The following is a 23,517-nucleotide window of genomic DNA, read 5'->3' on the forward strand; positions in this document are numbered from 1 at the left end:
TATTCATGTAAATTGAGTTTGTGTCTTTGTGCCCTGTTGGTAATCAGAACTCCCACCCACCTGACGAAGGGACAGCCTGTTCTGAAAGCTAGTGGCTTTTGCTACCAAATAAACCTGTTGGACTTTAACCTGGTGTTGTTAGACTTCTTACTGACAGAGAGGCATTCCTTTCTTCCACCAGCCCCAGGCAGCAACTGTTCTTTATTTTTAAATGAAAATGAAATTGTTTCTTCCTGCAAGCTTAGCCCCTCCCATTAACCACATGACTCTGTCTGTCAATCAACCTAATCAAATCTCACATGACTCTGCATACCTAGTTTAAAATACCAGGAGAACACAAGTAAACAAAAGGTCCATTAACTCTACAAAGCAACACATTCTAAGTTAAAATCAGTTATTATCCTGCATTCTCATAATTTGTGTTGCATGTTTTCCCAAACAAACTGACTCTTGTAACAAAACACTGCCCCTTAAAGCAGCCGCACCTTAAACAGAAAATATATCATCATAGTAACACCATGCCATAATAAATACCTGGTTTCAGAATCACCATTGAGTCTGTGCAGCAGGCTGTCTGAAGTATGGGGATGCCTTTGCATATCCTTGAATAAACAGCTGGAAGAACTTGAGTCTTGCCTGACCTGTAGGGAAAACTAGAGGGAGACTGAACTCCAAGAAATTTACCCTTTCATACCTGACATAATTTAAAAGCCAATTAATGCTTGAAAAGGAAGTTGAGTAAATGGGCTTTGAGAAAGGGTAGGGAAACAAGGTGAGGTGGCATGATTTTAACCTGGGAGAACTCTTGTTGAATGCAGTTATTGTAATAGCCTAAAGCACTGCCACCAATGATGGAGCAGGGGCAGGACAAATATTCAAGTCAAAAGAGTGGAAGATAAATCCACAACTTGAACACAAACACTTTCAGACAAGCACCGTAAGTACTGATTGTTATTGAGCCTCATAATATTGCTTCCTACCTAGCAAGTAATTGTACAGTGGTTTGGTTGCACAGAACTGTTTATGCAAGTTCTGCATTGCTGCAGCCGAGCTGATACTAGTTGCAGAAGAAAGCCACCTACAAATGGAATAGAAACTAAGGTGAGCCCAACTTCTACATGCTCCTGTTTTCAAATTAAGAAGAAACATCAGAAGGCCCACACAGTTTCTATTTTACTTCAGGTGTTATGATCTAAGTTGATGGTAATTAACATAGAAGGAGGAGGCGGCCATTTGGCCCTTCGAGCCTGCTCCGCCATTCATCACGATCATGGCTGATCGTCCAACTCAATTATTACTGTTCAGATTTTTAAAAGAGTTTTGTGCCACTATAAACCTCTTCAGCTCGGTACCTCACTCCTCCTTTTAGACACTCTGTAGAACCTTTTCTTTTAACCAAACATTTGGTTCCTTGCCCCAACGTAGTAACGTCTTTATTATCTGGCATGAGTGGGGAATGGATGGTTCTGGTTAATCAAAAATGCCATTACCTAAATATTTCTTTCTCAATTTATCCTGGGTGATCTTACGGGATACAACGCTGCATAAAATCCATTCTTGTCGACAGAGATCTTCTGTTGTCAAAATCGGAATGCCTCCATCTCCAGGATACGTACGAGGAATGAACAGGTCTGTCAACATTCCCTTGGAAGTTCCCCTCCTTGTCACTCGCCATCCTGACTTGGAAATAAATCACCATTCCTTCACTGACGCTGGGTCAAAATCCTGGAACTCCCTCCCTAGCAGCACTGTGGGTGTACCTAAAGTACATGGACTGCAACAGTTCAAGAAGGCAGCTCACCAGCACCTTCTCAAGGGCAATTAGAGATGGGGAATAAATGCTGACCTAGCCAATGACACCCACATCCCATAAAAATGCATTGACAAAAAAAGGATACATTAGCTTGTGACTAAGCCTCTCACTGTATCTGCGGAAGCTAACGCATTAACTCTGGAAACCGAGTGTCAGCGTTGTCTTTTCCTACCACTTCGCACGTTACTGAAGCCCGAGGGAATTGACAAAATCTTTGGCCTAATTGTCATGTTCCTTCACGCTGGCTTTTAACTTCCTGGTGACTTTACTCTTGAGTTTAGTGGTTGATTTGGGGAAAAAGAGAGCCGTGTGAAATTCTGGTTACTAGAGAATTCTGGTTGGTAAAGTCCCGGGTAACACAAATTTTACAGTAACTACCCTCCCCTCCCTCCGATCACCCGGAATAGACACACACAAACCAATGTGTCGCTAGCATCAACTTTGGTGGAGAGCCTTGGGATTATTTACTGCATTAAGTGCTTCATAAAAATGAATGTTACATAGAACATAGAAAGCCACAGCACAAACAGGCCCTTCGGCCCACAAGTTGCGCTGATCATATCCCTACCTCTAGGCCTATCTATAGCCCTCAATCCCATTAAATCCCATGTACTCATCCAGAAGTCTCTTAAAAGACCCCAACGAGTTTGCCTCCACCACCACCGACGTCAGCCGATTCCACTCACCCACCACCCTCTGAGTGAAAAACTTACCCCTGACATCTCCTCTGTACCTACCCCCCAGCACCTTAAACCTGTGTCCTCTCGTAGCAACCATTTCAGCCCTTGGAAATAGCCTCTGAGAGTCTACCCTATCCAGACCTCTCAACATCTTGTAAACCTCTATCAGGTCACCTCTCATCCTTCGTCTCTCCAGGGAGAAGAGACCAAGCTCCCTCAACCTATCCTCATAAGGCATGCCCCCCAATCCAGGCAACATCCTTGTAAATCTCCTCTGCACCCTTTCAATGGCTTCAACATCTTTCCTGTAATGAGGTGACCAGAACTGCGCGCAGTACTCCAAGTGGGGTCTAACCAGGGTCCTATAAAGCTGCAGCATTATCTCCCGACTCCTAAACTCAATCCCTCGATTAATGAAGGCTAGTACGCCGTACGCCTTCTTGACCGCATCCTCCACCTGCGAGGCCGATTTAAGAGTCCTATTGACCCGGACCCCAAGGTCCTTCTGATCCTCTACACTGCTAAGAATGGTACCCTTCATATTATACTGCTGCTTCATCCCATTGGATCTGCCAAAATGGATCACTACACACTTATCCGGGTTGAAGTCCATCTGCCACTTCTCCGCCCAGTCTTGCATTCTATCTATGTCTCGCTGCAATTTCTGACATCCCTCCAAACTATCCACAACACCACCTACCTTGGTGTCGTCAGCAAACTTACCAACCCATCCCTCCACTTCCTCATCCAGGTCATTTATGAAAATGACAAACAGCAAGGGTCCCAGAACAGATCCCTGGGGCACTCCACTGGTCACTGACCTCCATGCAGAGAAAGACCCCTCCACAGCCACTCTCTGCCTTCTGCAGGCAAGCCAGTTCTGGATCCACAAGGCAACAGCCCCTTGGATCCCATGCCCTCTCACTTTCTCAAGAAGTCTTGCATGGGGGACCTTATCGAACGCCTTGCTGGAATACTGTGTGCAATTCTGGTCACCCTATTATAGAAAGGATATTATTAAACTAGAAAGAGTGCAGAAAAGATTTACTAGGATGGTACCGGGACTTGATGGATTGAGTTATAAGGAGAGGCTGAATAGACTGGGACTTTTTTTCTCTGGAGCGTAGGAGGCTGAGGGGTGACCTTATAGAGGTCTATAAAATAATGAGGGGCATAGACAAGGTAGATCGTCAATATCTTTTCCCAAAAGTAGGGAAGTCTAAAACTACTTTGTGAGATGGGAGAGATACAAAAGTGTCCAGAGGGGCAATTTTTTCACACAGAGGGTGGCGAGTGTCTGGAACAAGCTGCCAGAGGTAGTAGTAGAGGCAGGTACAACTTTATCTTTTAAAAAGCATTTAGATAGTTACATGGGTGCGATGGGTATAGAGGGATATGGGCCAAATGCGGGCAATTGGGATTAGTTTAGGGGTTTTAAAATAAAAGGGCGGCATGGACAAGTTGGGCCGAAGGGCCTGTTTCCATGCTGTAAACTCTATGACTCAGTAATTTTTTTGGCAAAGTTAGTCCAGATGCAAAATTGGAGGATTGTTATATGCACGGAAATGTTTTTGTTTTTGCCATTCGGATAAATTTTAAAGTTTATTTATGAGGATAGGTTGAGTGAGCTCGGCCTTTTCTCCTTGGAGAGACGAAGGATGAGGGGTGACCTGATAGAGGTGTATAAGATGTTGAGAGGTATTGATCGAGTGGACAGTCAGAAGCTTTTTCCTAGGGCTGAAATGGTTGCCACAAGAGGACACAGGTTTAAGGTGCTGGGGGGTAGGTACAGAGGAGATGTCAGGGGTAAGTTTTTCACTGAGGGTGGTGGGTGCGTGGAATGGGCTGCCAGCAACGGTGGTGGAGGCGGATTCGATAGGGTCTTTTAAGAGACTTTTAGATAAGTACATGGAACTTAGTAAGATCGAGGGTTATAGGTAAACCTAGTAATCGCTAAGGTAGGGAGGGACATGTTCGGCACAACTTTGTGGGCTGAAGGGCCTGTATTGTGCTGTAGTTTTTCTATGTTTCTATTAGTGTTACAAGTAGGCTTACATTAACACTGCAATGAAGTTACTGTGAAAATCCCCTAGTTACCACACTCCAGCGCCTATTCGGGTACACTGAGGGAGAATTTAGCATGGTCAATGCACCTAACCTGCACGTTTTTCAGGACTGTGGGAGGAAACCAGAGCACCTGGAGGGAAACCCACGCAGACACGGGGAGAACGTGCAGACTCCACACAGACAGTGACCCAAGGCGGAATCGAACCCAGGTCCCTGGGGCTGTGAGACAGCTGTGCCACCGTTAGTCCCAGCATTTGGTACAGTTTAGTTCCACAGTACCTAAGGGTCTCCCAGAGGCCTGAACCTGGTCTGGCCTACATGTGGCTTCAGAACTGCAACAAAGGTAGGCAGCACGGTGGCACAGTGGTGGAGAAGATGTTTCCTCTGGTCAGAATCTAGAACTAGGGGATCACAGTTTAAAAATAAGTGGTCGCTTATTTAAGCCAAAGATGAGGAAATTTTTTCTGAGGGTTGTGAGTCTCTGGATCTCTCTTCCTCAAAAGTCAGTGGAAGCAGAGTCTTTGAATAGTTTTAAAGCAGAGCTAGATAGAATCTTGATTAACAAGGGGGTGAAAGGTTATTGGGGATTGGCAGGAATGTGGAGTTGAAGTTCCGATCAGATCAGCCATGATTTTATTGAATGGCAGAAGAGGCTTGAGGGACCGAGTGAGCTACGCCGGCTGCTAATTCATATGGGTGCAGGCTCAATGGGCCGAATGGCCTCCTTCTGCACTGTATGGATTGTATGAAACATTGGCTGTACAGAAAGATCAGTTCGGATGTTGCAGACATCATGGCACTGATACTTTTTGTCCCTGGAGATATTTTCTGTACATCACTAAAGACTGCTTTTGCTTCTCGATCCATTTTGTTGCTGAAAAGCGCTATAGAACTTCACATTAGACAACGTATGACACCTAGTGAGACAGTCAGAAAGTACACACAAAATCTCCAGTGCCCTACTCGCAATATGACAGGGAATGTGAGATTGCATATGAATAGGAACAATTGCACCGAGGAAGTATTATTCTGCTGTGGAAGAGTAAATGAGTGGCTCTTAAAGGTTACAAAATCTTTAACCATCTGTTTGTTGGGGGTTTGTCTATACATTCCAAAAGCTGTCCATATTTCATTGTACATACTCCCCAATACTCCAAAATGTACTACCAAAATTTGTATTAGACAGTGTGCGACATCTGAAGTGTACTAGACAGGAAATACATGCACATAAAGAGGTTGTTATGCAAATAAATGTTTTTTATAAGGATGTCTTTCCGGATCAGCTCTATATATGTGCGCCTTTTCATGTAGCATGTATACGTTGTGTCATGTTACTTAATCAGAAAACATTTAAAACTACAAGCCGTTTATTAAAAGTTGAACATGTCTGAATGGCCCAAGGATTTACAATTTACCCTTACTTATTAGAGTTCCAGTTTCGACAAGGCTAACAGCAAGTCTATAAGGACACTTAAAACATGAGTTTCAACATCAGTGTTATATTTTGTAACGAAGGTTGCTGCTGATTGGAAAATATGGTCACGACAAACAGAATTCATAGAGATGGCCAACATTGGAACAATATTAATTTACTGGAGAGAAAAGTAATAGAATCTTCAAATGCATCTATTAACAACCACATATTTTTATTCTTAAAATGCTTGAGCAAATTAAAGCAGTGATCAAGCATCAAAGTCTGCACAGTTTCTTTGCATCAAATTCCCAAAATAGATTCATCCCAAAGCTTTTCCTCTTCTGTTCTCATATCAACTTCCTTCTTCTTTTTCTGCTTTTTATGTTTTAGTTTCATTTCTTCTCTTTCTTGATAAACGTCCTTTTTTTCCTTTTTATGTTTTAACTTTTCTTCTCTGCCCAGTACTAGTTCTTCTTTGTCCTTTTGCTCTGGTTTCTGCTTTGATTGTTCCTTCCATTGTTCTAAACCCAGCCCTTCAGGGCTTCTCTCTGTTCTGTAGCTTGGATGCTCACACTCCTGTTTAGATTCGGCCTCCTTGTTCCTTTTCTCCCTTCTGCGCACCTTTTTCCTCCCCGTACTTTTGTCTTTCTTGGGTGAGCCAGTGCTGTCGTCAGAGGTCATGGGTCTACATTCGTTGGTGGACTCCACGCTGGATGGATCTCGACTATTTTCTGGGTGAGTTGGCATTTCCGCGTAGCATGCTATATGCAAGTCATTGTCTTGCTCGCGCTTGTTCCTCGGTTGGTCATTCCACAACGGAGGCCACTGTTCAGCTTCAGCATCCACAGCCGTTGGGAAAAACTGCTCATTTGGGAAGGGAATTAGGTTGGCCCCAGACATGCCCTGCCTGACCTCCAACTGGTATTCAGCAGAACGGAATGGGCTGCCTGCAGCTAAGTCCTCCATCTCCTCTTCTGCAATATGCTCACATTTTCTAAAGGACACCTTTGGCACAAGGCCCCTGGCTTTCTGAACTTTGATGAAATCATCAAGTTCATCCTGGAACGAATCATATATCTTTGACTTTGTATTCTTTACCAGGTTAACCACTTTGTTTTCTCTGTAAATAAATAAAAATAAATGTCAGCTCTCGTTTTTAACAAATCCTGTTGGTTATTTTGACAATATGGCTCAGTGAAGGATGCAAGCTCTCAGATTACAAGCTCATTATTTCACTGTGTCTATGAGGAATCATAAAGAAGTGACAGGTGCCTGATCCATTAAGATTGTACCAGACACAAATGTGGTGCCTGAAGTACCTGAAGTCTTGTTGTTTAGACAGCCCCTATCCACCAGAAGATCTGTAATCTTTTGGGAGTGGCAATAAATCAGACTAAAGCAAAATTAATCCAATTGGGAACAAAAATGATCTGGAAACAAGTCTTTTTCTGCCTGCATTTATATCTACATGTCAAAAATCAACACAATAGTTGGAAAATTTTGCTAAACAATGAAATATAATTTTATTCAAAAGCGCCAAACAGGTTGTCAGTTGAGGAGGAACTTGTAGGGTCATATAGATTTTGAAAACTTTGCAGAGAGTAAGAAAAAGCATTGAAAGACTTTTATTCCATAGAATCATAGAGGCTTACAGCATGGAAACAGGCCCAACTTGTCCAAGCCTCCCAGTTTTTAACCAGTAAGCTATTCACAATTGCTGTGTTTGGCCCATATCCATCTTACCCATATAACTGTCCAAATGCTTTTTAAAAGACAATATTGTACCCGCCTCTATTACTACCTCTGGCAGCTTGTTCCAGACACTCACCACCCTGTGTGTGAAAACATTGTCCCTCAGGACCCTTTTGTATCTCTCCCCTCTCACCTTAAACCTATACCCTCTAGTTTTGGACTCCCCTACCTTTGTGAAAAGATGTTGACTATCTACCTTATCTATGTCCTCATTATTTTATAGACCTCTATAAGATCACCCCTAAGCCTCCTACGCTCCAGGAAAAAAAGTCTCAGTTGATCCAACCTCCCCTTATAACTCAAAACATCAAGTCCTGGCAGCATCCTAGTAAATCTTTTCTGCACTCTTTCTAGTTTAATAATATCTTTTTCATAATAGGGAGACCAGAACTGTATACAGTATTCCAAGTGTGGCCTTACCAATGTCTTGTACAAATTCAACAAGACGTCCCGACTCCTGTATTCAATGTTCTGACCAATGGAACCAAGCATGCCGAATACCTTCTTCACTACCCTGTCCATCTGTGATTCCACTTTCAAGGAGTTATGAACCTGTACCCCTAGATCTCTTTGTTCTATTACTCTCCCCACGCCCTACCATTAACTGAGTAACTCCTGCCCTGGTTCGATCTACCAAAATGCATCACCTTGCATTTATCTAAATTAAACCATTCGTCAGCCCATTGGCCCAATTGATCAAGATCCCGTTGCAATCCTAGATAACCTTCTTCACTATCCATTTTGTCACCAATCCTGGTGTCATCTGCAAACGTACTAACCATGCCTCTTAAATTCTCATCCAAATCATTAATATAAATGACAAATAACAGTGGACCGAGCACTGATCCCTGAGGCACACCGCTGGTCACGTGCAAACTCCACACAGACAGTGACCCAAGCCGGGAATTGAACCTGGATCCCTGGAACTGTGAGGCAGCAGTGCTAACAACTGTGCCACCGTGCTGAGGAAGGCAAGACCAGCAGGTTTAGGCATCCACTGGAGCAACTGTAGAACCAAGCCGAGAACCAACCAGAGTATCTTCCAAGTAGCGAGGGACCAAATTACTTTAAAATTGAAATCAATCCGAACATTAACCCTGAAATCAGACTTTTATATACATTGTATGTAAATGCTGTGTAATTTCCAACATGAACCAGCCTAGTCAACTAACACTGAAAATTTAGGAATAACTTGCATTATGCGGTGCCTTCAAGCAGTCAGAACATTGTAAAGTGTTTCATCTTTAATGTAATCACTTTTGCAATTTTGGTACATATGCAAACCAATGTGCAGACGGAACAATGAGGCAATCTGCTCAAAATAAAAACAAAAATGCTGGAAAAATTCAGGCCTAGCAGCATCTATGGAGAGAGAAACACAGTTAATGTTTCAGATTGATAACCTGTCGTCAGGACTGTTTTCCCACCATTTGTTTTTATTTGAGATCTCCAGCATCTGCATTATTTTGCTCGAGTAGAGAGCGGGTTTTGCTGACATTGACTGAGAGTTTAATGTTACATAGAAACCCGACAGTGCAGAAGGAGGCCATTCAGCCCATCGAGTCTGCACTGACAACAATCCCACCTCAGCCCTATCCCCGATTTGACCAGGACACCAGAAAAAAAAGTCAGTCGCACGTCATATTTTACATCTATCCGAGCAGGCAGTCGGAGTTTCATGTCTTCCTCTGAGACAATGGCATCTCTGACAGTGCTGTACTCCCTCAGTAATGCGCTCCTTCAGCCTTGATTAAATGCTCAAGTGTCTGGCTCATAACCACCGAGCCTTCAAGCTACCTGATATATTGTCATTCAATCCAATCATTCAGGTTACATGTGCTTTGGTAGCAATGGGATTTGGCTGAAAAAATATAAAACTCTTACTTCAGTTGATGTTTGTATCCTTGCAGGTGACACTGGTATTGTTCAATGGAATTGAGTGTAACATTGCAGATAGCACACAGATGGTCACCTGCTCCTGCTACAAAACATGGAGTCAATTATTTTTCCAATCAATTTTCAGATGCCTACAAAATTAAGATTGTTACACAATTTACTGACTTTCAAACATCCAAACGTTTAGAGGTTAAGTGTGTAAATTATAATCAATGCAATCTATGCTTTTTCTATCAATTTTAAATGTTTAATAATACAGTACTTGTGTCTACTGCATATTGTACAGTTCTGAAGGAGTCCAGAGTCTCTCAGACATCTCTTCCCTCAGCTTTACATAGCTGAAGCAAGCAGGTGCATTGCTGTATTATCAACTGCGTTTAACTCTTATTATATTATTGGACCTTCTTTGGATGCCCTTCTCAATTGTAGTTTGAGTCATGCAAACTGCTCCCTCTTAAGAAAGGGACACTGAGTATCCTTGGATCACCGGATTAAATTTTAGCTTTATAGAGTCCTCAGGAACCACAGTCGTGACGCATGTTATTATACAGTTGGGTCAGTGTGTGTCTGGGAGCAGCTACATTAAACAACACTCGAGAAACTCAATGCCATCCAGTTGCTTCCTGTCGCTGGATTCAATATTCTCTCTGCCTTCTCTGGCGTATTAGGGTGGCACGGTGGCACACTGCTGCCTCACAGTGCCAGGGACCCTTGTTCAATTCTGGCCTTCGGCGACTGGGCGGAGTCTGCACGTTCTCCTCGTGTCTGCGTGGGTTTCCTCCAGGTGCTCCGGTTTCCTCCCACACTCCAAAGACGTGCGGGTTAGGTGGATTGGCCATGCTAAATTGCCTCTTAGTCAAGGGGACTAGCAGGATAGTGGGTTACTTGGATAGAGCCTGGGTGGGTTTGTGGTCGGTGCAGACTCAATGGGCCGAATAGCCTCCTTCTGCACTGTAGGGTTTCTATAGATTCTATGATTTTGACTGCAGTATGTACTATCTATGCTGAATAAACTCATGAAGCTGGCTTACGGTGTCTCCCAGCTCATTCTTACCACTGAGAATGATGAGAGTAACACCATAATTTCCCAGGTTTCCCATCACCTGTTCTGGATATATCACCACCACATCCTTATTGTCACTGGGATAAAAATCTTAGAATTCCCAACGACACCCCATAGTGGAGTTAAATCTACAGTGTTGCAAGAAGGCCGCCCCCTTAACACCATTTCAAGGTCATTAAGTTTTAGTTTATTTATGAGCGTCACAAGTAGGCTTACATTAACGCTGCAATGAAGTTACTGTGAAAATCCCTTAGTTGCCACACTCCGCCGCCTGTTCGGGTACACTGAGGGAGAATTTAGTTTGGCCAATGCACCTAACCAGCACGTCTTTCCGATTGTGGGAGGAAACCGCAGCACCCGGAGGAAATACACACAGACATGGGGAGAACGTGCAGGCTCCCCACAGACAGTGATCCAAGCCGGGAATCAAATCTGAGTTCCTGGCGCTGAGAGGCAGCAATGCTAAGCACTGTGCCACCGGGCCACCCCTAGGGATTGGAACAGGAGTAAGCCATTGAGGCCCTTTTAATGAGATCAAGACTGATCTGTATCCTAACTCTATCTAACTACCTTGGCTAGGTGGTTGAAGGACAAGGGCAGCATACGTATGGGAACACCAACCCCAAGCCACTCATCATCCTAACATGGTACTAGATCACTGTTGCTTCATTGTTGCTAGGTCAAAATCTTGGAACTCCCTCCCTAACAGGACTGTGGGTCTACCTGCTCCAGATGGACTCCAGCATGTTATGAAATCCAACTTATTTTTAAAGTTGGAAACTCCCAAGTCCTCACTGATCTCAGGTGTTTTGTGCTTGCGCTGGCTGGGAGTGGGCGGTGCACGCACAATGCAGCATTTTAAGTTCTTCAGGGCCCAATGTGCTTGTACAAAAATAAAACAGCATGGAAAACTGGGTCATGTGACCCAGAAGCAGGGCACCATAGGGGAGATGGGTCCCAGACAGCAGACAGGGAAAGGTTCCAATTAAGTTAAGGGGAAAGAGGAGCCGAGAATGAAGCTACAAGCAGACTTAGTGCCGAGGGTTCAGGTGAGACTCCGGCAATTGAAGAGGGCTCAGGAGAAACCTGGTGATTAAAGAAACCAGCGGAAGACTGATGACTCTGTGCTGCGGGCTGGAGGGACTACTGCAGCAGTAGTATTCTGCTCGGGGTGGTTGAAGAGCTGAAGTTGTGCTTGTGAGTTAGTGCTTGAGTATGTACTTAGGAATCCAGGGGAACAGAAACCCGGGAGACGAGATGGAAACCCTGCAAGGTGAGCCGTCATTGAGGCTGTCCGAGTTACAGCAACCTTTGGAGAGAATGCAAAGGTTAGATCTTCAAAGGTGAAGACTGGAATCCCTCGTGTGAGAGATCGAGCTTCAACAAGATTAGTTGACTCATAGCGGTTACTAACTTCTGTGGGTTATTGATAAATCCATGGAATCTGTCTTGTCCGCATCTGACATTTATCGTGCATTGAGATATATTTGGCTGTAGTTTACCTGTAAATTCACATGCACTTCATATTAACCCTGAATGTTAGAGTATAAGATAGGTATTGTAAATTCTTTTATTTTTCGACGCTGGCGAGCCAGAAAATTCTAGCCTAATACCTTTATTTGTGAAACCCAAGGTGCCACATGTTTTTTGCTAACTACTCTTTCAATATATCCTATCACCTTCAAAGACTTACACACAGGGGGCCCCCCAATCCCTCAGTCCCTGTACCCTTTAGAACTGTTAGCATTAAGTCTGTATTATCTCTCCCTATCCCTTCTGCTAAAATGCATCATCTCAAAGTTTTCTATCAAATTCCATCTCCCACTTATTCACCCATTCTGTTAGCCTATGTCCTGCTGCCGTGTTTTTTTAAATCCTTTTGTGGGATTGCAGCATTGCTGAGAAGGTCAGCATTTGTTTCTCATCCCTAATTGCTCTTGAGAAATGTCTTCCATCGTGTTTTGTTACACAAGGTGGCTGTTTTATATTTAAATGGTTGCATGATTGCTTTAAGTGCAGGTCACATGATTTGATCACAAGGTCATTGGGTGTTTCACAGGCTTCTGTCTGAGTTTCATTTTCTGTTCTGTGCACGGAATATCTCTTTCAATAAACCTGCCGTGTGTTACTTTGAATCTACGCAAACCACATCTTTTTCTTTTTGTGTAAGACCCACAAACCCCGAACATAGTTAGGACATTACTGGGTCATGTGACCCAGAAGCAGGACATCATATGGGAGATGGGTCCCAGACAGCGGACAGGGAAAGGTTCCAATTAAGTTACATTTAGTCGGTGGCCGCTTCCTTAAAGATTGCACAAGTGTTTTGTGATCAACAGGTTTACATTAAGACACTCGGGGCACATTTTTTTTGCTTTCCTTCCTGGCATTTTTCAGATCTTGTAAAATTGTAAAATTTTGATTTTGAGTTTGCGAAGCCAGTAGACATAACCAGAATCTGGGTAAAAACATTCTGTTGGACCTCTCCTTATCTGTTCAAATGATAATTAATAATTACAAATGGTTACTAACCATTCTTTTCAGGAGAATCCGTCTCCTTCCCCAATTCCTCCACTAACTGTCTCCTTATGTCATTTTTCTTGTGCTTCTTGCCATTATAATGCTGTTGGGCCATGAGTGGGTTGTTGAAGGAGGCACTACACAGTTTGCAGAACTTGTTGGGATCCTCCAGGTCCAAAGCTGTGGAAGCTGCAGAGCCTTCATGAACTGCCTCCTGTTTGCCCTTTTCCAGCTGTTCATTCTGCACGCAGCTCTTCTCCTCTGAAGGTGCACTTGCTTCCTCCGTGGACACTGTGATAGAACACAGCACTGAAATTCAAAGTAATGGCTGCAATGATTCAAGGTAGCTTTCAAATTTCACCCTTCACATTGCTGTTTCTGAAAATTAAACAGTGTACGGACTGGATACAAAGGCCAATTGTTCTGAGCAGCTAATAGATCATACTTATAATCAGCGTATAATTCAAGCCCCAAATTTGTGGTCTTAAAAAGACACAGGTACAATTTATGCACATTTCAAATGTTCAATCTAAGTCAGGCAGTAGTTATATTCAAATATTTCACTCCAATGTTGAATTAATGAGTACTAGATTGCAGTAACTTATCAATTAAACCCTTAATCAATTAAACCCACTGTCCCCCCGCAACGCCACCGTCTCCCCTCCCAAGAATACAAATGAACCAGTGGTGCTTTTTAATTGGAAACCAGATATTTTCAACTCTCCTAGACCAGCTACTGACAGCAGATTCATACAACTCTTCACAGTTTTAGACTTGAAAATTGAACATTGCAGTTGATATAGTCGGTAGGCTCCGAGTGTGTAAGATTGAGTTCATATTTTTAAGCAACACATTAACATAATTTCATTTCTCTGAAACACTTCAATTGATCAGTCGTTCCCACATATGCAAAACTCTAGTGTTGAAATTCTGTTCCCATAACAACAATTGCAGAAGGAAGTGGATATGAAAGCAAATATAACGTTCGGGTTGGCTGGCCTTAGTGTAAACCTGAATGTTATACAATGAACTCAATTTCTGCATCCAAGTTGAGGCTAGGGTGCAGCGAGGGTTTGGGAGAAGTGTTGAGATGCATTGCCAGGCCCTTTGGGAGCCATGCATAAAGTGTGACCAACAACTTGATAGAAAAAAACTAAGTAATTGTGCATTTAGGAGAACAATAATCAGTTTCAAGGGATGTTGTCTTTTCTAATTAAAGAAAGCTCACGACAGATGCAACCTCCGTGAGATTGACTGGACTGAATGTTAACATAACTTGTAAGTTATGCGGCACGGTAGCACAGTGGTTAGCACTGCTGCTTCACAGCTCCAGGGTCCCGGGTTCGATTCCCGGCTCGGGTCACTGTCTGTGTGGAGTTTGCACATTCTCCTCGTGTCTGCGTGGGTTTCCTCCGGGTGCTCCGGTTTCCTCCCACAGTCCAAAGATGTGCGGGTTAGGTTGATTGGCCAGGTTAAAAAAATTGCCCCTTAGAGTCCTGGGATGCGTAGGTTAGAGGGATTAGTGGGTAAAATATGTGGGGGTAGGGCCTGGGTGGGATTGTGGTCGGTGCAGACTCGATGGGCCGAATGGCCTCCTTCTGCACAGTAGGGTTTCTATGATTTCTTCTATGAAGTTACAGCCGTCTAATGCACAAAGATACTTTTAATAGCTGTCCAATTTCTAATAGGTAGAAGGTTTGTTTTAGTAAATTTGCTTTGATAAGTTAACTTAAAATTTATTTATTAGAGTAACAAGTAGGCTTACATTAACACTGCAATGAAGTTACTGTGAAAATCCCATAGTCGCCACATCCCAGCGCCTGTTTGGGTACACTGAGGGAGACTTTAGCATGCCAATGCACCTAACCAGCACGTCATGTTGCAGCTATATAAAACCTTGGTTAGGCCGCATGTGGAGTATTGCGTGCAGTTCTGGTCACCATACTATCAGAAGGACGTGGAAGCTTTGGAGAGAATGCAAAGAAGCTTCACCAGGATGTTGCCTGGTCTCGAGGGTGTTGGCTATGAGAAGAGGTTGAACAATCTCAGATTATTTTCACTGGAAAGATGGAGGCTGAGGGCAGACCTGATAGAGGTCCACAAAATTCTGAGAGGCATAGGCAGGATGAATAGTCAGAGGCTTTTTCCCAGGGTGGAAGTGCCAATTACAAGGAGGCACAGGTTCAAGGTGAGAGGGGGAAAGTTTAAGGGAGATGTGCGGGGGAAGTTTTTCATACAGAGTGGGGTGGGTGCCTGGAACATGCTGTCAGAGGAGGTGGTGGAAGCGGGCACATTAGCAACATTTAAGAGGCATCTGGATGGGTACATAAATAGGGAGGGAATGGAGGGATATGGACCGAGTAAGAGCAGAAGGTTTTTTTTAGTTTGGGCATCATGATCAGCACAGGCTTGGAGGGCTGAAGGGCCTGTTCCTGTGCTGTACTTCTCTTTGTTCTTTGTTTGTCTTTTGGACTGTGGGAGGAAACCGGAGCACCCGGAGGAAACCCACGCAGACACGGGGAGAATGTGCAGACTCCAAACAGATAGTGACCCAAGCTGGGAATTGAACCCGAGTCCCTGGCGCTGTGAGGCAGCAGTGCTAACCACTGTGCCACCATGCTGCCCTTGTTTGTACTAGGTTTTGTTACCCAGGGTGTATTGCCAAAGTATTCTAAACAGTGGCTAATACAATGTAGAAACCATTTTCAGATAATATAACTTTTTGTGAAAGGAGCGACAGGAATGTATGCGGGAAAGAGCAAATTGTAAGTTGAAAGGGTGTGTATCATGAATCGACTGGGGTCGGAATCAGATATCTGAACTCAGCGCCAATGGTTTGAGCTGCCATTCGTGAACCACAACCTACCAGGTTAACTGAGACCAGCTAATATTCTGACAAAATCAGACACTGAACACAAACACAGAGCTGAAAATGGATTCCACAGAAGAGTTTATCCTACCAGTCTGTGGCTGTGTGACACACGGCTGCTCTCCTACAAGCTGTTTGAGCCGCTTTGCGTGGATCTTTCCTTGATAATGGGATTGAGCAACTACGGGGGATGTGAAAACCATGTTGCACAGAATGCAAAATTTATTCTTGTCCACTTCTCCAGTTCCAGCATCCTGCAATCAAAGCATCAGGTACAATCTCAGTAAATATACTTGCTGTCCAATTATAATTCTGTTATTTGGCCAACTGGCTGTGCTTTGAACATCTGATTGCATAGCAACTTATATTTTTTTTACGAACATATGAACAAGGAGGAGTAGGCCAATCAATCCCTTGACCCTCATGGTGATCTATGTGCTCTGAAGTTGGCTTCAGCAGTGAAAACTGGAGATCTTTTAGCAACACAGGCCAGTAGCTATGTCTCCATCCACCCCTGCTTCTCTTTCTGTTTGCTTTGATTTCTGAACTGCAAATTTGCATTCCAGTGCTTTAATAAGAACATTTTAAAAATTCATTCATAGGGTGTGAGAGTCAATGGCAAGGTCAGTATTTATTGCCTATCCTTCTTAAGTTTATAAGATTGTTATGTCTTGGGACTGTCTCTTTAATTTAAGGTAAAATGGAAGGAGGTCAAGTAATCTGTTCCGAGTTCTGTTCAACAAGAAGCTTGGGTGCCTTGGTTGTAAAAGTTAAAAAGACCCAGGTTGTTTTACTGGGAAGGAGGTGTGGGATGTTCACTCCTGTAGACAATGGCAAGCGCATAGGCAATGACTGTGGATAGACTGATAGTCTTCGAGTCTCACTGGGAGGTGTTAGAAATGTCAGGTTTTATAAACAGTTATACTTTGTCTATTAAATTTCATGACATAATGGAGTTAGGGGTTTAAAGGATAGCTAATTAGAACAAAGAACAGTACAGCACAAGAACAGGCCCTTTGGCCCATCAAGAAGCACTTATACTTGGATATCAGGCCCATATGATTCATATTGCCTTGGGTATGGGCTTTAAGAAATAATAGTCCATAGGAAGCCATTATAGGATCAGGTTGTAGGTTTTCTTAAGGGATCCCTGAGCCTCACAGACGGTCAGTCCGCAAGAATGAGAGAGAGAGGAAACAGAGAGATGGATGCAGCCAGTGCCTGTTATTCACCGCTCAGAATATGGTTGGAAGCTCACGCTCAGATTGAAGAGACAAAGTTCATGAGTATTTAAATAAGGTTGGAAGGTTCACCTAGATTTGATTACAGGGAACAATCCCTAAAGTCATCCACATAGTGAAAGTCAGTTCAGGGATTAGAAGTTTTCCGGCTGGAAAAGGAAACAGGCAGCAAGCCACTGGGAGCTCGAAAAGCTTTGGGCTTTTCCTGGAGAATGAAATATCCATTTAAGGGATAGCGTAAGCTATAACCATAGAGGGGGGATTTTCAGTCAGCTTATAAATTAAGTGGGGATGATCTTTTCTTTAGGTTAGAGTACAAGTTGCCTGTCTGCGTTTAGGCAATAAAATAAAAGCAAAATGTTGCAGATGCTGGAAATATCAAATAAAAACAAAAAGCACTGGAAAAATTCAGCAGGTTTGGCAACATTGTCAAAGAGAGAAACAGAGTTAATGTTTCGAGTTCAATATGACTTCCCTTTATTTCAAATTTCCAACATTGGCAGTATTTTGTTTTTATTGTGCTTGAACAATATTGCTTTTAGTTTATCACAGTAAAAGTCTTAGAACCTGAAACTTTACTGTGTAATCTTTTCAGTTGGAATTCAATTTTATTTTTAAAAGTTGGTTCTTTTTGGGGATCATACAGCCTTATTGCTCATGAAAGGTGGTGATGAGCCTCTGCCTTATATTGCTGCAGTCCATGTGGTGATAGTATACCGACAGTGCTGTTAGGAGGGAGTTCCAAGACTTTGATTTGATTGGATTCATTATTATTACATGTATTAGCATACAATGAAAAGTATTGTTTCTTGCACGCTATACAGATAAGGCATACCGTTCATAGAGAAGGAAACGAGAGGCTGCAGAATGTAGTGTTACAGTTATAACTAGGGTGTAGAGAAAGATCAACTTAATGCAGGGTAGGTCCATTCAAAAGTCCTCTGGTAGCTCATTTGACATACATACCCCCTTCTGTGTAAAAAAGTTGCTCCTCACATTCCCATTAATTCTTTCCCCTCTTAACATAAACCTATGCCCTCTAGTTCTCGATTCCCCAACCCTGGGAAAAAGACTGAGTGTTTTTACATTATCCATGCCTCTCATGATCTTATACATCTCTGTAAAATCACCCCTCAGTCTCCTGCGCTCCAAAGAAAAAAGTCCTAGCCTGTCCAATCTCTCCCTATAACTCAACGCGTTGAGTCCTGGCAACATCCTTGTAAATCTCTCCAGTTTAATAACATCTCTCCTATAGCAAGGTGACCAAAACTGAACACAATACTCCTGGTACGGCCTCACCAACGTCCTATACAACTGCAACATAACTTCCCAACTTCTATACTCAATGCCCTGACTGATGAAGGCTGGCATGCCAAAAGCCTCCTTCACTGCCCTTTCTACCTGTGACTCCACCTTTTGAGAATCATGTACCTGAACTCCAAGGTCCCTCTGTTCCACAATACCCCCTAAGGTCCTACCATTCACCGTGAAAGTTCTACCTTGATTTGACTTTCCAAAATGCAACACCTCACACTTATCTGTATTGAACTCCATTTGCCATTTCTTGGCCCACTTCCCCAGCTGATCAAGATCTTGCTGTAATTTTTGATAATCTTCCTCACTGTCTACAATACCACCTGTTTTAGTGTCATCTGGCTGATCCAGTTGAGTTTCTGGATCGTGTTGAACCCAGATGATGGGGGAATCTGATGATGGCATTGCCATTGAATGTCAAAGAGCTTCTCTCTTGTTGGAGATGGTCATTGCCTGGCATTTCTGTGATGCAAGTATTACCTTCCACTTCTGAACCCAAGCCTGAACATTGACCTGGTTTCCTGCATGCAGGCATAGACTACTTCAGTGTCTGCAGACTTGCAAGTGCATCTGAACACTGCAATCAGCAAACATCCCTACGTTTGATCTTATGATGGGATGAAGGATAATGTTGAAGCACCTGAATCTCGCTGAGCAGAGGACACTGCCCTGAGGAATTCGTGCAATCTTCCTCTGTACTAAGTATGACTCCCCCAGCAGAGATTCCCCCCTCATCACCCACTGACTCCAATTTTACTCGGACTCCTTGATGTCTCATTCGGTCAAACGCTGCCTTAACATCAAGAGTACACTGCCACCCCACCTCTGGAATTCAGTTCTTTTGTCTATGTTTGAACCAAGACCGTAATGAGTTCTGGAGTCTCGAAGTCTGGTAAAATCCAAACTAAGCATTAGTGAGCCGGTTCCTGGTGAGTAAATGCCGATTGACAACATCTTCCATCATTGTGATGATCATAGAATCCCTACAGTAGAGGGATATAGAGGCCATTCAGCCCATCAAGTCTGCACCGACCACAATCCCACCCAGGCCCTATCCTCATAACCCCATGCATTTACCCTAGCTAGTTCCTTGACACTAAGGGGCAACTTAGAATGGCCAATCAACCTAACCCACACATCTTCGTGGGAGGAAATGGAGCACATGGAGGAAACCCATGCAGACACGGGGAGAAGGGGTAAACTCCACACAGACAGTGACCCAAGCCGGGAATCGAACCCAGGTCCCTGGTGCTGTGAAGCAGCAGTGCTAACCACTGTGCCATCATGCCACCCTTATTGAGGGACAATAATTAGCTAGATTGAATTTTGTCATGAAATTAGTTTTTGTTGAAAAATGATTTGGGAAAAAAAAACTCAACTTGAATTCTGTAATTTAAAATGAGACAAAACAAATGCTTTAAACTTCGAGGTGACCTCCCAAAGTGGTGAGAAAAGCATTTCCAACAGTAAGTTACTATCCATAAAAACAGACATAAGTTACAAAAATATGACTGATGACCAATCATTGAAAATTGGATGGTGCACTGACACCTGATAAAATGTAACCACCATCATATAATTGTAGAATGGTACAGCACAGAATTAAGCTATTCGGCCCATCATTCCCGTGCCAGCTCTTTGAAAGAGCTAATCAACTGGTTCCTCTTCCTGGCTCTTTCTCCATAGCTCTGCAAATTACTATCGAATTAGCTCATGTTCTTTCAGGCAGCATATTCCACATCATAGCAACTCGTTAATTATTTTCATATTGTCTTTGATCTTTATTAATGATCTTAAATTACTTTAAAAAGCATTTAGGCAGTTACATGGGTAAGATGTGTATAGAGGGATATGGGCCAAATGCGGGCAATTGGGACTAGCTTAGTGGTAAAAACTGGGCGGTATGGACAAGTTGGGCCGAAGGGCCTGTTTCCATGCTGTAAACCTCTGATTCTACTGTCCTCTGGTTGCCAACCCTTCTGGAACTGGAAATATTTTCTCCTTATTTCTTCAATCGAAAACCTTTTATAATTTAGAACACTTATACTGAATCTCCCCTTATCTTTCCTGCTCTTTGAAGAGTAAGCCCACTTTCTCTGGTTTCTCCAGATAACTGAGACCCCCCATGCCTGGTACCAGTTTAAAAAATCTGCTTTGCACTCTCTGCCAGGTCTAGGTGTCCTTCCTAAAATGTGGTGCCCAGAAGTGGAGACCATGCTCCAGCTGCGGCCTTACTGAGTGTTTGATAATAGTGCAGCATTGCTGTAAATACTTGCCCAGCTCAACTGCAATTTCAGTTCTGAGAAAGATCTCCAAGAATGTCACAATACCCACCTGAAAACCAACAGCAACATTCTCTGTTTTGAGTTTTTTTGACGGTGTCCCTTCTTCTTTATGCATTTGAAGATAAGACCGCACCTTGTTGGCATGTTTTTTGCTCTTTAAAACAAAAAGCACAGGGAAGGAGTTTAAACCTATTGTCAATTACCTTTAAACAGAAAAGAAACAGCCATGAGTAACAGGGCAATGGTGAGGCAGGGAGAAGAGGGAAATGAAGGGGAGCGGGCTAACACAAGACAACACACGGTCATAGAGTTTCTCCTACCTTTTATTTCCTTATTGTCTTTTTTTCTTTTTCCACCCCCCCCCCACTCTTTCCCCCTATTTTATCACCCCTTTTATTACCTTTTCATCCGCTTTGCTTCCCCATCCATCTTCCCCCTCCCCCCCACATCTTCATCTGTCAGTTTACCTTCTAATTTCAGCTTCTCTGCCGTTTGGCCATTCACATCTTCTATTCTCTCTATGGACTGCCATTAGCACCTCTTTGCCTTTCCCCTTGTTTTTGTGTCTGCGACTCATCTTTCATTCCCTCACCCGACAGTATAAACATCTCCCACTTTCTATGCCTTTTAGCTTTGACAAAGGGTCATTTGGACTCGAAACGTCAGCTCTTTTCTCTCCTTACAGATGTTGCCAGACCTGCTGAGATTTTCCAGCATTTTCTCTTTTTGGGCATAGTTTCTCCTTGGTTTCACCACACTGACAGACAGATTCCAAGTTAATTGGCTGAACTAACACAAAAGACAAGGGAATTTTAAACCTGAATCATACTCAAAATCACCGATGTTCATGTTGTGCGCTGTTTCAAATTCGTTCAGATCAGGATCATCCCACAAAGCTGGTCAAGCCCTCAGGTGAAATCTGTGAGGTTCTACCTATTGAGCTAGTTCATAGAATCCCTGCATTGCAGAGGGAGGCCATTCGGCCCATCAAGCCTACACTGACAACAATCCCACCCAGGCCCCATCCCTGTAATCCCATGCATTTAACCCTGCTACTCCCCCTGACACTAAGGTGCAAGTTAGCATGGCCAATCCACCTAACTCACACATCTTTGGACTATGGGAGAACCCGGAGGAAACCCACAGACACAGGGAAAACATGCAAACTCCACACGGTCACCCAAGCCGGGAATCGAACCTGGGTCCCTGGTGCTGTGAAGCAGCAGTGCTAACAATTGTACCATCATACCAGAAAGGGACTTCAGATTGCGCTCATTTTCTTAAGCACTTTTGCATCAAAACTTTTAAATTTACTTCAAAACTGACGCGATCTTTCAATGCTCCAATGAAAATATTACACAGTCCAGTGTAGCTTTTAATGCCATTTTCAGTTACTTTAAACCTGATCGTTCACAGGAGGAGGATTGGACATGTTAATTTAAAATGCTTTTTTGTTAATTACTCCATCGACACAACCATTGACACCGCAAACTGCCGGCTCCAAGTGGAGAGGAGCTCCAAGAATCTCTCGTGTGCACCATGGGTATTAGCTGCTCTTTTACCTTCTGACTAACTGCTTATGGCATACATTGCCTGACAGGTGGATATTTTTTACAGCACCATTTTTGGGTGGCACGGTGGTTAGCACTGCTGCCTCACAGCGCCAGGGACCCAGGTTCAATTCCAGCCGTAGGTCACTGTCTGTGTGGAGTCTGCACATTCTCCTCGTGTCTCCTGGTGTTCCAGGGCGGCACGGTAGCGCAGTGGTTAGCACTGCTGCTTCACAGCTCCAGGGTCCCGGGTTCGATTCCCGGCTCGGGTCACTGTCTGTGTGGAGTTTGCACGTTCTCCTCGTGTCTGCGTGGGTTTCCTCCGGGTGCTCCGGTTTCCTCCCACAGTCCAAAGATGTGCGGGTTAGGTTGATTGGCCAGGTTAAAAATTGCCCCTTAGAGTCCTGAGATGCATAGGTTAGAGGGATTAGTGGGTAAATATGTGGGGGTAGGGCCTGGGTGGGATTGTGGTTGGTGCAGACTCGATGGGCCGAATGGCCTCCTTCTGTACTGTAGGGTTTCTATGATTTCCTCCCACAGTCCAAAGATGCCTTGGCGGGTAAGATTAAGGAGAATCCCAAGGCTTTCTACAAATATGTCAAGAGTAAAAGGATGAGATGTGAAGGCATAGGACCCTTAAAAGGTGAAGGGGGAAAAGTTTGTGCGGAACCGTTAGAAATGGCGGAGGTGCTTAATGAATACTTTACCTCGGTATTCACGGTGGAAAGGGATCTGGGTGGTTGTACTGCTGGTTTGCAGTGGACAGAAAGGATCGAGCATGTGGACATAAAGAAAGAGGATGTGTTGGAACTATTGAATGGCATCAAGGTTGGTAAGTCGCCGGGACCGGATGGGATGTACCCCAGGTTACTGTGGGAGGCGAGGGAGGAGATTGCGGAGCCTTTGGCGATGATCTTTGCATCGTCGATGGAGACGGGAGAGGTTCCGGAGGATTGGAGGATTGCAGATGTGGTCCCTATATTCAAGAAAGGGAACAGGGACAGCCCGGGAAATTACCGACCGGTGAGTCTAACCTCAGTGGTTGGTAAGTTG

The 23,517-nt window shown here is 43.7% G+C and overlaps 1 protein-coding gene across 10 annotated transcripts in view; it reads right to left on the reverse strand.

The window, feature by feature from the left end:
- Positions 1-5,909: 5,909 nt before the first annotated feature.
- The window catches only part of LOC144500542 (zinc finger matrin-type protein 1-like), a 106,201-nt gene continuing 88,593 nt past the window's right edge, over positions 5,910-23,517 (reverse strand). For 7 of the 10 annotated variants that reach the window (XM_078223646.1, XM_078223675.1, XM_078223693.1 and 4 more), the window contains 5 exons: positions 20,964-21,068; positions 16,166-16,328; positions 13,218-13,514; positions 9,611-9,707; positions 5,910-7,094 (listed from right to left, as the gene is read on the reverse strand). In XM_078223646.1, the coding sequence (XP_078079772.1) occupies positions 6,275-7,094; positions 9,611-9,707; positions 13,218-13,514; positions 16,166-16,328; positions 20,964-21,068 (1,482 nt within the window). In that variant the 3' untranslated portion in view covers positions 5,910-6,274. The remainder of the gene's footprint in view (positions 7,095-9,610; positions 9,708-13,217; positions 13,515-16,165; positions 16,329-20,963; positions 21,069-23,517) is intronic. The other 3 variants (XM_078223655.1, XM_078223637.1, XM_078223712.1) reach the window with 1 other exon arrangement.

Source organism: Mustelus asterias, chromosome 1 (genome assembly GCF_964213995.1).
Source record: "Mustelus asterias chromosome 1, sMusAst1.hap1.1, whole genome shotgun sequence".
Lineage (NCBI taxonomy): Eukaryota > Metazoa > Chordata > Chondrichthyes > Carcharhiniformes > Triakidae > Mustelus > Mustelus asterias.